Here is a 15,358-nt window from a genome sequence, read left to right as displayed (position 1 = left end):
ATTCAGACCTGCCTACCCGGTGATCACATAATGTGTGATATTCCTCTATGGAAAAAGAGTCATGGTGGCAGGCAATACTCCTTGATTTTCTTTCTTTCTGTCTCCCTCTCTTTTTTGTTGGTATTATTTAATTGAAATGACTCAACTCTTTGAGAAGGTGCATGAATCCAAACCTCTCCTGGATTTATTACACTGTAGTCCCTAAAGTTAGTAGGAGCTTTTCATTTTTTGTACTGTTTAAACTGGAGTGCCTGTCACAGCCTACGGCCTTTCCATGGCTGCCGCAGCCCTGGGACAAAGTTGCTCTTTCAGCCAAAGGTTTTTTTATAACAAACCTTTTCTTTCTACCTCCCCCCACCCTTCTTTTTTTTTTCTTTCTAATCAAAGAGATTTAAAAGGACTTTTAAAACAGTTGCCTATTATGCCGCTGACACAATTGACAGCAGGTTTAATTTGCAGCTGGAAGGCAAGCGGGAGAGCTAGAAGTTGTAATAAACGGCATTTTCTGCTATAATGTATTCTGCCAGTGCGTGACTAACATAAATTATCGCAGGAGGCGGTACCTCCACCTCAGAAGGTAACCATCCCGTTTCCCTGGAGCCACAAAGCCCCCCACTCTTTGCCCCAGCTAATTAAATACCGCTTGAATATCAAAGGAGAGTGAGGAGTAGTAGAGATTTTCCTTCACTTCTGGATGATCTTCCTTCTCCCACTTCTCTGTGGACTCCATTCTCAGGATGTTTTCAAAATAGCTTCTGATTGTCCCCTAAATGTTAAACAGAAAGGAAATATGCAGCTGAGGACAATGAAGCAAGAACGAGCAATGCAGCTCGCTGTGTTTTGCTCCATTGGCACGTGTGAAAGGTTCGTGTGTGTGGTGAGAGAAGGAAAGAAGAGTCCAAGGTCTTGCACCAGGCCCTGTCAGTCTTCAGAGGGTCTTGGGAAAATTCAAGAGCTGTGTTGTGTGGGGGCAAGGTACTCCCAAATCAAGAAGGAATCATACTCAAGGCAGAGAAATATTGTCAGCTGTTTGCTTGATTACAAAGTCAACCAGCATGTGCAATGCACAAGGTCAGGATTAAAGATCAAACTGGTCCTGTCTGGCAGTACAATCACCTGAGTGGTGGCAGCACTGTTATGTTCTGGCTGATAAATCAATCTTGTTGCTGGTGAAACAAAATGATCTTTCACCAGCACAGTGGAGCAATACTGATTTCATTTTATTCAACTGGGTACATTGAGGTCACCTTGAGTGGTGCCCTGTTTAAGAAATGGTTTTCAAGAAAATGTCTGAGAGCAGCAAAGAGCCAGGAAAACACACAGTCTCACTCAGAGTCCCAGCTGAGGGCAGCAGAAACAGCACTGTAGAAGGGACTTCCTAGAAGGAGCTGACCCATGGGGATGTCCTCTGGTGGGGACATGCCCAAACTTGTCTTGTGGCAAACCTCAGGTGGAAAATGACACACTGTGAAAGTAGCAGCTAAAATGCCTTTACATTTAGCTTTGCAATGAGTTCAATCTGATGCAACCCAGTTATGATCTTTCTGTAAGCTTCTACCATATACTGTTCCTTTGGCTCTGTGATCACCAGGTTCAGGCTCATAGCATGCTTTGGTCCCTGAACTGGCATTCAGGACTTTTTTTCCTTTTGATTAAAGGCTCTTCTGCACGGTGCTGGCAGGACTTGGCACCTGGGCTAGAAATCATAATGTAGCTATCTAAGACCTCTGCCCAGGCCCTGGGGCTTCCGTACTTTCCATGGGTGGTGTGTGGGGACAAGGTCAAAACTCTCACCTTTGCAGACACAATGTAGCTGTTTTTCAGTTTATCCCAATCAGTGGGTGTTAGCAGCAGGGACAGGTTTTCTGTCTTAACTTCTGGTTTGAGATCAGGGTGACCCAGAAAGAGTTCACTGGAAAGATTCAAACCAACAAATTATATTGCCTCAGAGTGTGAGTAAACTGATTGAATATTCATGTGGCATGAGCTACATAATTATTAAGCAGTGATAAATATACTTAAAGCTGAAATTGAGATGCTTGTTTTCAAGCTTTAACAAGAAAATCTTTCCTTGCTATTCAAAATCCTAATTATTCAAAATCAAAGTGATCTGAAGTTCCAGCCCACCTTAGAAATCATGAGACTTCTGAGTTGTTTGGACATTAAAAGTGTTACGAGAATTTACTTTTAAAAATAAACAGCCTGAAGCTGATTCATTTCACTATGAGCTTGTGAAATGCCTCTCAGGGTAATTCCTGTAGCAGTGTGCTGCTTTGGAGTTAGCTGATCTCCTTGGCTCTTCTCTGGTGTCACATCAGGCATTGTGTCAGCCTGTGGGTTATCTCCAGCAAGGAGAGGCAGCAGAGCAGGTCCTGTTCTTTGCAGACCAGCCTCTGGAAGGCATTCCCACACCCAGGACACAGACCATGGCAAAACTGTGACTCCTCTGCAAACGCAAGTGGTGGGTGGACATGCAGCTACAGAGTCTGACTCCAAAGTGCACTCAGCTGATACATGACTTTACCACTCACTTTCCTCTGGATTGCTGTGTAATCAGGCTTGCTGATTAGCAGGGAATCAGGGAAAGGGAGGGACTGCTTTTGTTTATCCTCTGGGGTGAGAAACCTGTTATTAGCCTGTACAACTGAATGTGCTACCCTTGCAATCAGCCATGTTCATCCACTGCATCTTTCAGGGTCATGAAGGTGGAGAGGAGAAAGCAGAAAATATTCATGCACTTAATGAACATTAGACATAAGTTGCAAGCAGTCACCTGATTATCAGGGAACATAACTGCAACATCCTACACACAGCCTGATCATTTGTCTGATACCACAGAAGGTTCCCATTGCCAAACCAGCACTAAGCCCCATGGTTGGGTTTGGATCCAAGTGAGGACTGTCATGTAAAACGTCAGGCTGGTGCATAGTGACTGCTCAGCAGAAAAAAGTTCAGCCTGCTGATAGCATCCCGGAGCTAACGTTCCTGCGGTCACAGTTCAGAGCTCTCAGAAAGGTATATCTGCATGTTCAGAGCATTGCACAGCCCAGCTGCTTCAGAGGTCTGCTGATCATTTCAAAGGACACCACAGAATGAAATACAAACTCTCCATGATTGAAAGGACTAACTCAAGGGTATACCCATGGAGTTTATTCACTTCACTTTCTTATTTTTCACTTGTTTTAATTGTAGCATCAATAATGAGTTTGAGTCACACAATTCATTTTTGAGATGGGTTCCAAGAGGGGATGAAGTCCTTTTTAGAATAGAAAAAATAAATGGTAACATCCCAACCCAACAAGGTGATTGTAAGTGGTGCCCAAAATGGCTGAAGGCTCTCAGTAGTCTCTTTCACAGCAAGTTAAAGAAATACAATGGGGGCACTTTTCTTTGGTGCAGAACCTGGCTGCTGAAAGCTGTTTCTGCTCCAGTCTCCTGTAATGTTGGGGTGCAGGAGAGGTCCCAAGGGCTGAGGACACGCAGGACTTTCTCTCCAGATAAGACTGGCATGGCCACACAAGGGAGAATGGCAATGGGTGGCGGATCATCTACAGGTGCCTGTCTTAGATATCTCTTTTTGTCTGTAAAAAGAGGCAATGTCCAGCAGCACAGTTTTTACTGCTGCTGTAAGAAATTTCTACCTTTACTCCCACACACTCAGGGTGCCCTGAGGATGGTGTTGATATGCCTGCACAACTCCTAGAGCATTTTAGTCACCCCTGAACTTAAGGGAGCATCAAGATATCCTAAAAACTACAGACTTCCCATTTGACTAACAGGTGTGTCTTTGCCGGAGCCTTTGTTTTAATGTGGCTAATTCCACATGACGATGTCTTGGCACCTCCTCGAGATGATTCTGACCCTGGAGCATGGTGGGTAATGTGGACTGTTTCCAAATACATCACAGTTAATTAAACAGGAAGAAAGCAGCACTCCCCAACAGGTCCCTCCCTGTGCCTGGAAAAGTCACTGAGCAGCTGCTTAACCTAGCAAAATATTTGCAGAAAGGTTTACCAGAGCTGCTAGGAGGAGCTTCCTGACCTTGGAGCACAGCAAGTGGGAGATGGAGGGGAAAATGTGAGAGTTTAAATCTATGAAAATCAGCAAGTGCATTATCCACAAACCTTTGTCCTCACCTATTAATAGATTGTCTATCTGGCTGTACTGTAGAAGTGACTGCGTCTCTCTTGCTTGTTTAAACAACTGGCAATAGCCTGGTGCACTCAAAGCACTCTGGCCATGCCACTCTCCAAAGGAGACTGAGGCAGTATGGCAAGCGCAGCATCTTACCTGAGGTAGGTGTTGGCCACCCAGTCAAGCATGGTGTGGAGCTCATTGAATTCCATCAGTCTGTGGGAGAGAGCTTGCAAATGTGAGGCTATGGCCTTGTGAAAAGCCTCCACATATGTGTCACACACTTGGTACTCCTCTGGATAGCACTTTTTTACTGAGAACTTGATTTTCACTAAGTCTTCACTCAGGTGTTTCTGAAGGAAACCTAAGTGGAGATCGAGCCAAGAACTGTCTTCTTCCTTTAATGCCATGGGTACCCTCAGGACTCTTTTTCTAGCACTCTCATTGATAGCTTTCCTCCACTCCTCCCTCCATTTCCTGGGCTTGCCAAGCAAATCTGATCCAGGAGCAGCAGCACTGGCTGTGTTTGGATGAGCTGCTTCTTCATGGGCAATTAAAGTCACCAGGGAGGTCAGCATGGTAGCCTCTACAGTGGGTTGTTCCAGTGTTTCCACCACAATGGACTGTATTGTGTTTGTGATGGAGTTATAAAGCAAATCCACATCCTTGGATTTCCGCACAAACTCCTGTGGATTATCCACATATTTCCCAGCATCTCGTTCAGCGATAGTCTCATCTTCCAAGTACTTGATGCTTGCAAATGCTTCTAAAAGTTGCTTTTTCTGAATAAGTTCATTGATTTCCATTACTGCAGAGAGAAGGGAGAAAGAGATTGGGACAGGGCAGTGGCTGAGGTCTACTGAGTTTCCTGTTTCTTTTTCCAAGCCTTACTGGTTCAAGAACTGCTGCCTATTTGCCAGTAATGTAAGGAGCATTTGCTGTGTGTTGAGGAGATCCAAGAGCACTGCTAGCTTTTGAGGAGCCCCAGAAAGTTCTCATCATCTCCAGCATCAAAACAGATGCTCTGAACAGGAGATCCTACTGTTATGCTGGACATGAGGCAAATATTAAAAGAGGAGAAAGGAATGAACATCATTTAGGCACATGTTGCCACTGCTTCTGGGACATACATACATAAAATTATATGGACAAATTTGAGAGCACTCAAAGAAGATATGATGCCCTTAATTTATGCTCTTGGGCTTGTCTGCACACAGATTTTATACTGTATGCACCAAGTAAGCTGTGCAGTGTAAGAATATCCATAAGAAGACAGAAATGCACTGAATAATCAAACTATTGATGTAGTATACAGTGCATAGAGCTCTGAGTGCTTCTATGGAGCTACAGTGTCTTCTGCATTCAGAAGGGAGGGCCATTGTGCCAATTAATTTTATCTCTTCTAGATAAATCAGTAAAAAAACGTGTGTTTGCACAAGTGCTTGCAGTGAGAGACTGAAGGAATACATTCTGTTCTGTTTATCAAAGTGAGAAAACATCATTTAATCACCATCTAGAATAATTATTCAGGGAGGTGATATTGGGTGCTAAATGGATCTTTAATTTAGCAATACAAGATCAGCCAGCTGGTAGCTGAAGGAAGACAATTGAAAGGCAATTAACCATTATGCAGCTTCATCTTGCACATGATGGAGTCTCCATTGCTTGCCATATTTATCTCAGGATGAGATGTGTTTCTGACAGAGCTGATCTTGTCTAGGCCAATCAGGAATTATTTGGCACAGGATGGGCCTTATTGTGTAATTCTTCAGTTTGTTTATTGCAGGACATGAAAAGGGCTTATGGTAATGCTTCCTGTCACTCCTCATCAATGAACCTTTAAGGACTAATAATGTTTATGAGATGGTCTCAGAACCAGGTTACCAGCCTCACAATATATCAGTGCAAAGCAGTAAATAACTTCATGGCCCATGAGAGCAAATTATAGCAGTGAGGTAATGTCAGCCCATCTATCTGATCTCCATGACATCCTATACACTAGATCAAGAATTCCTTTCTGGAAATTTAAGCTGAGGAAGGGTCAACCCATGTCTCCTGGTGGATTCATTGTACTTCCTCTGCCATGAGAAGGTGGAGGAAAACAGGACCCAAATCAAGATCAAAGTCATTGCAGTCTGCCCACACTTAGGGAAAGGTGAGAGCTATGCTGAAGATAGTTAATATAATTTGACTAAGACCTATCTGTATAACACTGACAAAACTCATAAGAGTAACAAGCATGAGGAAAACAAAGAACAAATATATTCAGAACCATTGTTGTGAGAACAGCTGGAAAGTCAGTGTAAGAGAACAAGGTATCTGAAGCTGCATTTTGGCAAGGTGGTTTCTAAGTTAGAAACCAAGGTAGAGATGCCAAACCAGATCACATCCAAACCATATTTTTTTTTGCCACATCAAAGCATTGCATCAACTTACCAAGAACAGTCTGGGAACCATTAGACTGAGAACTTCAGAGGTGCAATGCAGGCAATAGTGTAAGAATAGCCCACATTACAGTACTAGATACTGTCAGAACAGCAGCTCCCAAACTGTGCTCAGCAGACAGGTGATAATGATATAATGGGTGACACATCTGACAGGTTGATAGGTAGGTAGTTGATATGGTTAAACTAATGCTGTTGAGGCTACAGAGCAGCATAGAATCAAAGAATCAACCAGGCTGGAAGAGACCTCCAAGATCAGCCAGTCCAACCTATCACCCAGCCCTATCCAATCATGCACTAAGTGCCTCATCCAGTCTTTTCTTGAAGATCTCCAAGGATGGTGACTCCACCACCTCCCTGGGCAGCCCATTCCAATGGCAAATTGCTCTCTCTATAAAGAACTTCTTCCTCATATCCAGCCTGAACCTCCCCTGGCACAACTTGAGACTGTGTCATTAACAGGTAACCTACCTATGCTGGGCTGGGTAACACCCCAAGGAGTTTGTCTTGGGCCCAAGACATGCAAAGTGCAAATTACTTGTAGGTTACACATGACCTGCCAAGCAAATGACACTGGTGGTTTTGTTTCTTACCTGAAAGAGGTTTTCCTAGAATGGGCTCTGCTGCTTCTATCTTCTCACCAACCTCCTCCACACCATTGCAGATTGTGGGTTTGTTCTCAGAGTTCTTGGCGAATCGCAGAGAAAGTCGTTTTCCTTTCCAAGCGCCTGTATCTTCCTTTCCTTCCTCTTTGTTCAGACTTCGTTTTGATTTCCGAATGCTTAACATTGTTTTAAAACCTCTTTCAATGAGCCCAATGCCTCTGCCATGGAAAGGTGGGCTGCTCGGTTCAGAAGGAACCTCCATCTTTGCCTCACTTGCACTGTTTGTCTGAGAGACTGGTTCTGAGGTCACACTCTTTGGGACTAACTCGGCATTTCCATTCATCTTGCCTTTCAACAACGGGCTTTACAAGCAGGTTGGTGGTAATCACTGAAATGCATAAATTGGCAGAATTAGATGAGATGTTCTTAAAAGGGTGTTACTGTATTGACAAAGTCAGCCCTGGGCTGAAAATCTGGCCTAATGCAAGGACTGAGGAATTTGTTCTAGCCTGTAGCTCCTGAAACAATGTTTCTACTCACAGACACCGAGCTCCGGTCTGGTTTTAGCTCTGGAAAGCTCTACTTAACAGCGTAAATGAGGCAAGTGAGAGCTTTTCTCTGGTGTCAAGGAATCACTAAACATCAGAGATGTTGAAAATTGTGTAAACATAGAGTTTTGATTGGTAACAAGGTACATTTTGGCTTTTGTTTCTTCTAGGCAGATTTCCAGCCGTGTAGGAATGATAACCTTTCCTGAGTCTCACTGAGACCTTGCCACTTTCTGATGTGGATATGGCAACTTTCAGTCATGCTGCTGCTTCTGCCCTGCTCAGTCCCTGACCTACTGCTGCTGGAAGGTGGCCCAGGGGTGAGTGGTCCTTGGTGAGTGACTGAGCTCTGCTCTAGCCCCTACCATCGAACCCACAACAATCTCAGCACTCTGAATTGTCATGGTTACAGTGCAGGAGGCTGTATGGTACAGTAAGAGTTCACACTACTCATTCTGCCTCAGAGGACTCTATCCTGGCTTGCTGAGAATGGATATTTTGAGGGCCAAGACAGCCCCTACATGAGCTACAGGGTCTGCTGCAGAAGTTTTCATATTTCAATAGAAGTGCTCCTGTCATTGTTCTGGGCTTTAGTCACAAACTCTGCCTTGCTCAGCTCCTGCCCTGCTGCAGACAGAGTAGTTCCCCCCTAGCCTACCCTGAGAGCTGGCATAGGGGTTTTGCTTTCCATGCCTTGCAAAGGGCTCTCACCAGGTCACCAGCTAACACAACCAACTCATAGAGATGTTGTACATTGCAGAGCTCTGATGATGGGAAATGCCACACTTCCCCACAGCAGGCTCAAGGCAGCTCAGTGATCAATTTATATAATTTAAAATCATTAGAATCAACTCTTGCTTGAGGACACCCAGGACAGGAACTACCTATCTCAAGTATGCCCAGCTCGCAGAAACCAGTGATTGAAATATGATTGCAGTGAGCAGACATGTTGGCACTCTGGAAACAGATCTCATTTGCCCTTGAGCTGAGTTTGGCCAGAGATTTGCTCCCTTGTGCGTGTTTCCTTCACAGGCTATGAAGTGCGGGAACTTCCTGTGGGTTTGCTGAGCTGCTTGCACAGTGGGGCTCAGACCCTGCATCACACCCTCTCAGGGGACTATTTAATCATTCATTGCCTTGCTCAGGAGCTCACCCCAGCACAGCCCATGCAGAGGATGGGAGGGAAAGAAGGGCACCTAATTTTCCAGGGATTTCAGTAGGAAGTGCACTTAGTCACTAGCTCAAACCCTGCATAGGAGCTCTGTGGCCAGAGTGGAGCATCAGAAATTATTAAAGAGCTGAACTGTGTAGTGGAGGGAGCCAGAGAAGAAGGACAAAAAGACATGAGCCCACAGGCAGGGCAAGAGAAGGAATACACACCCCAGTACGGACTGAATCGATCCTCTCTGCAGCAAGCTGGGATAATGCAGGTGTGATCCACAGAAACTGATAGAGGCTTGGTGCCGCAGGGAATCTCAGGGAGCTGTGGTGTTGGGTGAGCAGCTCTGAAGGCCAGAGGTCGTGATGAGTTTGTCCGCTTCAGCTGACTAGCGGACCATTCCACACACCTGTATTGGCTGAGGGCTTCCTTCCAGGAATGGCGCTGTTCTCCATCCTCCTTTGTCCTCTGGAAAAGGGTGGTGGGAAGTGCTAAAAAAGATGTGTGTGTCCCCTGCTCAAGGCCTTTGCCTGTTTGCTTCCGAGGAGAGACTGCAGCACTGTTTCACTTTCATTAGACCTGGGCACTTTGGAAGAAAGGAAGAGGTGGGGGAGAAATGCTGAACAAGTGCCAAGAATTTAAGGTTAAATATTTACTCTGCAGACCAGAGACTCAACAATGGGGTGAGCTGCTGGGCTGAGCTGGGCCAAGGCAGCTGGGAGGAGAAAGTTTTTGGCACCTGATCCAGCCCCAGAAAGGGGCTGGCATCTGGATGTGGGGGGGTTCAAAAGTAGCCCCAGTGCTGCCACGTGAGAACAGCTGCAACTCACCCCTTTCTGCCCCATTTCCAGAGGTCACAGGTGGCCTGCTTACAGGAATGATTGCCATGTGTGGGTGAGGGACAGGGAGTGCTGTGTCTTGTGGTTATATATTTAGATATTCACCTCCCCGCTCCATGCTTTGCCCTGGGGACACTTATTTCCATGGAGATTCTGGCCCTGGATCCCTCCATTTCTGGGGCATTTGTGCCCTTTGGAGGGAGCTCAAAGCAAAGGAGGAAAAAAAGGGATCTGGAAGGTTTAAATGACAACAGGCACTTGGCTTGTCCCTGAATGATATAAGCAATTGAACCCTGGGGAGCATCTGGTGCCCAGAAAACTATGAGCCAGGATGTCTGGCTGGGCACACTGGGCAGTCCGAGGTGGCCAAGACCCTGGTGTAAAGTAAGAGGACTAAATCAGGAAGTGCCACCATACCATGAACAACATTCACTTGCTTTAGAAGCCTGCCAGAAGGTGACCTCTCATTGTGATAGGGGAGATCAGAGGCTTTAGCGGGAGACTGATGCAATAAAGTTCTGTGGCATTTGGACTTTGTGCTGCACAGAGCGCAACAGAGAGGTTCATAACTTCCCTATGGCTAGGAGATACTTTGTATCCAGGTAATGGAAAGTGTGTGGGGTGGGAATAATTAAGACCAACTGAAAAAGAAGGAGAAACAGTGCAGACAGGTGGGAAAATACCCTGATGGCGAGATGGGACTGGGCAAATCATCATTTAGGTCTGGGTGTTGCGGGTGGTGTCCTGCCTAAAGCCTCCCTCAGCCAACTGGCCCAGTGATGAATTTTTTGCTCTTCAAAGCCATGTTTAAGCTAGAGACCATCCTGCAATGCTGGGGAAAACCATGAGTAAGGCTTCTACTGGTCTGTCAGGGTGACGGTGGAGACAAAGGGAGGGACCTATTTACTCAGGCACACACTGAGGTGTGGAAAGCCCCTTCAGACACAAAGTCCAACTAAACTTCTTTCCATCCTGGTCAGTAATTTCCTTCTCTGTCTCACAGGCTTTCTGCTGCTGAGGTGTAGCCAGAGCAGGAGCAAGTCCAATGTAGATGGGATCTGATCTGGACCTCCTTGGCAGCTGTCAGCTATCCCAAAACACAGCCAGTACCAGTGCTGCTCGGGTGCTAATAAACGCAGTCCCAGGGGAGCTATGCACCCCACAGTTGAGTCACCTCTCTCCCCACAGCCCCTTCTAGTACTCTCTCCCAACACCAGCTCTCATGGATCCCATCTGCTTCTGGAAATGCCATCAGGGCAATGGTGACTCCAGAAGTCTGGCCCCATAAGGCCATGTGAATTTAAAAATCTACTATTTTGTGCAGTTGCTTACCATGTCCCTTCAATTTTGCTAGAAGGTCATAACCCTCAACCTAGTAGTGAGGGTTAATTTTCTTTAAAAAGGAAACCTGAGGGTCTCCTACTCCAGGAGAGGGCTTTAAAGAAAAAAACAAACCAAAACAAAACACTGCCTGTGATGAAGTTCAATAAAATGCTATAATACATCTATCCCTGCCTACTTTCCATAGCACCCACAGAGAAAAGTGTTCAAGAATCCTGGTCCTTCACACTCCACCTTTAACAGCCCTGCAGTATCAGGTATATGTTTTTTTCAGCAGTACCACAGTGGAGCTGGTCAGTATTCAGAGAGCTTTGCAGTAAAAAGATCATGGTCTTTAGTGTTGTGGGTACCTGGTGGACACCATTCTGTCCCCAGTGAGCTGTGGATCCCCCAAGCCAGCCCTGGCAAGCATCAGAGGGCCACAGTGCTCCTCCTTTACCTCTAGGAATGTGCAGCCCTGTGATGAAAAACTCACCAGCGTGCTCTTAATTTGAAGCAAATAAGTGAACTGGAGAGAAAAGCCAATCCTTGCAGTAGGTGGCCTCCAACTGTTTTTCCCCAGCAATGCTTTGGATTGTCGCCTGTTCAGCCTTTGCTAATCCGCCCACTGAGGCAGCAACAGCCACGCAGCATCCTGGCTGAGCTGTGCGGCTGTTCATGCGGTGCTCCCTGCGGTTGTTCCTGCCATGCTCTGTATGGTTGTTCAGCCCTGCTGTCAATGGGAACACATGCTCCTGAAAAGATCTGGCCATCTGGAGGAAGCACCATGAAATTACCTTCCACCCAGCAGCACCAGCTTGATTGTCTTTTGAATCTTCAGGCACAGTCATGAGAACAGATTAATCACTATCTGGGGATTTGAATATTGATGCTTTCAGCCTTGAGCTAGCAGCAGGCTAGTGGACAAGTTGAACTTGGACCTTCCCACCAGCATTACCAAACCAGGGAGGAGAAAACAGAAAAGGAGGCAAAAATGTGATAATTAATCACAAGTAAGAGGTGAAAGCATCAGTGCCTCAGAGCTGTGTTCAGGCATTTCTTGGCAAATGGCTGCTGCAATAGAGTAGCAAAATTTTTGCAAGGTGCATTCACAGAATCACAGAATGTTAAGGGTTAGAAGGGACCTCCAGAGATCGAGTCAAACCTTCCTGTCAAAGTAGGATCACTTAGGGCAGGCTGCACAGGAATGCATCCAGATGTGTTTTGAAAGTCTTCTTAGAAGGAAACTCCACAAGCTCTCTGGGCAGCCTGTTCCAGTGCTCCGTCACCCTCACCATAAAGAAGCAGCTCCTTGTGTTGAGGTGGAACTTCCTGTGTTCCAGCTCGCACCCATTGTTTCTTGTCCTCTCGCTGAGCACCACCAAAAAGAGACCATCACCTTCACCCATCTCTCAGACACTTACAGAAGTTGATAAAATCCCCTCTCAGCCTTCTCAAGACTGAACAGCCCCAGTTCTCTCAGTCTTTGTTCATAAGAGAGATGTTCATGTCCTGCAATCATCTTTGTAGCTCTCCTTTGGACTCTCCAGCAGATCTCTGTCTCTCTTGAACTGGGGAGCCCAAAATTTCACCAAATTCAATGAGAAATTTGCAGCCTGGCTTTAAAGGAAAACCAGACTTGTACCCCACAACTTGGATGTGTGACCTCAGTTCCTTTCTCTGGCTCTAATGTCATTGTTCAGCAGTGTCAAAGGGTTTTCTCTATCTTTTTAGGATTAGTTCAATTACTGATAGAAATTAGTGGCAAGGAGTTGCTGATATCCAGATGCCAGACTGATGGGAATGCAGAGCTGCTGGCATAAAGTAAGGATTAGAGAATAATGTACAATCTTCCTGACCCTAAATACCTGTATTTTTCTGGAAGTGTTGGCAGAGCCAGGCTAAAACTAGGGTGGAATGGAGGCTTCTTGCCTCTCAGGCTTTCAAGCATGCATGGCTTTCCTTGCACTGTGTGAAAAAGTGACAACTTCAGGGCCTTAGGGGTTTCCACGGTGACCCAGCCTTATTCTGTATTCATTATGCTCAGTTTGTGAGAAAAGGGATTCTGCTTTTTCCTTTGCTGCAACAAATTCATCCTCAAGTCCAGAATGTTTTCTCCTGGTTGCCATGGCCATGGCTTGGGGTGAGGAGAAAGTTCTTCACAGAGAGAGCTGTTAGCCATTGGAATAAGCTGCCCAGGGAGGTGGTGGAGTCACCGTCCCTGGAGGTGTTCAAAAAGGGGTTGGACATGGCACTTGGTGCCATGGTTTAGTAGTCATGAGGTCTTGAGTGACAGGTTGGACCTGATGATCTTTGAGGTCTTTTCCAACCTTATTGATTCTATAATTCTATGATATGCTCTTGCACTGTTGCCACTCTCTCCAAGAATGGGATACCTCCACTTGCTCACCTCTGGGGCCCATTTCATTGCAGAGGAGGTATACGTGGAGATGTCCCTGCTGGATCCTCATGCAGAATTGTTCACCATGACCTGCATGAGGCAGGACTTTTTCCAGCTTTTGCTGTGTTGATGCATATCAGCTTGCAGGTAGAGCCCTGAGTACATGCCATATTTCAGAAGCACACGCAGGAACCCACTAAAATCAGCCTGAGCTGCAAAGACAGCTCCTATTTGCATGCTGGTTTACCCTTTCTTCCAGCACAGTTCATACAAGAACTCAGGGGTGTAGCAGGGGTGAAATGTGAGTAACACTGCAACTGATCCACCTCAAAACAAAGTTTTTCCATTGATGTTTATTAGAAGAGAAGGGTCTGATCAGTGTGAAATGTCTGGTCATCTCAGTGCAGCTGAAAGTAAGGACTGACTAAAGCTGCAGGAGTCTCCCACATTTTGGTGCTTCTTGTGAAAGCAGGATAAGTGTAATTCTTGTTACCCTTGATGAGCTTTGAGTCTTGCAGCAATGATGTCCTCCAGTGATATTCCTCCACGCTTCTCCATGTGGCTTTTGCAAGGAGTTTTGTCAAGTTGTAGGTGCATAAAAATGGCTATAAATATGGTTGAAGTGGGATGGAGGAGATGCAGAAAATGCCACAGTCACACAGGGGGTCACATCAGCTTTTAAGAGTTTTAAAAACCAAGGACTTTGAAGAGAAATTGAGCACACTGTGATTGTTTCAGTTAAGAGGGGCCACACATTTCAGCTATGGAGATGGCTGTGGGAAAGAGGATGGGGATAACTTGCCCTTTGTCTACAATGGGAAGAGTTTCTGCCTCTTGAAGCTGCACCACCTGAGATCTTCAGGATGGATTTGGACAAGCATCTGTGAGCAATGGTTTAGGTGCAGGGTTCCTGTCCTGTCTGCCTTGTGCAGGGAGAGATACCTCTCTGCCTGTGGCTAAGGAGAAGGCATTGTCCTCCTTTCTCCTACCCTCCCTGCCTCCCTCTGGGGCTGGGTTCTTTTCCCATTTCTTAGGCCCTCTTTTTGCTTGTCTTGCTGTTTCTTTGGCTTAATCCGGGTTTAGCTGAAATAGCAAAGCAGTACAACCCCCAGAGCAGGTTGCTGTGCCCTCTGCCTTAGTTTCTCTGTCTATGAAATGCAGGTATTCAGTTTGCCCTCTCTGAGAGGGTCAAATAGATGAGGTACGCTAGTTGATCTCTTGCCATGAGAATATTTCAAGGGGTTTCTGATTTCCTTGGCCATAATGGGAAGGACATGCACAGCTCAGATCTGCAGGGGTGTTGCTGGGCAGCAGCTCCCTAAAGCCCTGTATCCACTAACCTCTGTGAGGCTTTCACACTGCTGCTTTGCATCCTGACCCTTTTGAATATGTAGTTTGGAGTTTATTTGCTCTCTCTTCCCTTCTCTGTGTTTATTACTCTTGTTTATTGTCTTACTGTCTGTTTCTTTTCTTCCATGTAACACCTATGGGACATAGCAAAAAGCTACAGAGGTGTACTGCTCCATCATGGGGGTGAAGTGCAGGGGCAGGTCCCACAAACCACTCACAGCCCCAAGTTTTTCACCATCTCAGACTTCCAGGAGGAAAAGACACTCCTGTGGCCATGGGGGACAGAGCTCTGATGCACCTGCAGAAAGCCATGCTGGATCCCCACTTTTAGCCTCAGCATCCCAACTGGCATGGCCTTGGCAGGTTGTGCTGCAATCTGCTCTGTTTCTGCAGGTTTCACTCACCCTGTGGTAGGCTTGAAGTCTCAGCCTGTGTGGGCAGAGGAGACCCTGGAGCTGCGATGATTTATTGCAGCATAGAAGCTAGCCTGATATTTTTACCAGCATCATCAGTGATGGATGAGGCAAAGGCATGCTCTGAGGCTGGATCTGCCTGTGC

At 46.0% G+C, this 15,358-nt stretch overlaps 1 protein-coding gene across 2 annotated transcripts in view; it reads right to left on the bottom strand.

Annotated features, from left to right (window-relative positions):
- The window catches only part of EXOC3L4 (exocyst complex component 3 like 4), a 28,838-nt gene extending 19,375 nt beyond the window's left edge, over positions 1–9,463 (bottom strand). For both annotated transcript variants that reach the window (XM_068160182.1, XM_068160181.1), the window contains exons 1-5: positions 9,112–9,463; positions 7,172–7,571; positions 4,291–4,942; positions 1,795–1,912; positions 641–766 (exon numbers count right to left, since the gene is read on the bottom strand). In XM_068160182.1, the coding sequence (XP_068016283.1) occupies positions 641–766; positions 1,795–1,912; positions 4,291–4,942; positions 7,172–7,526 (1,251 nt within the window). In that variant the 5' untranslated portion in view covers positions 7,527–7,571; positions 9,112–9,463. The remainder of the gene's footprint in view (positions 1–640; positions 767–1,794; positions 1,913–4,290; positions 4,943–7,171; positions 7,572–9,111) is intronic.
- Positions 9,464–15,358: the final 5,895 nt, after the last annotated feature.

Source organism: Melanerpes formicivorus, unplaced genomic scaffold (assembly GCF_026170545.1).
Source record: "Melanerpes formicivorus ecotype bairdi unplaced genomic scaffold, bMelFor1.0.p_v2 SCAF_48, whole genome shotgun sequence".
Lineage (NCBI taxonomy): Eukaryota > Metazoa > Chordata > Aves > Piciformes > Picidae > Melanerpes > Melanerpes formicivorus.
Note: the sequence above shows the minus strand (reverse complement) of the source record. Positions and strands in the feature narration are given on the sequence as shown.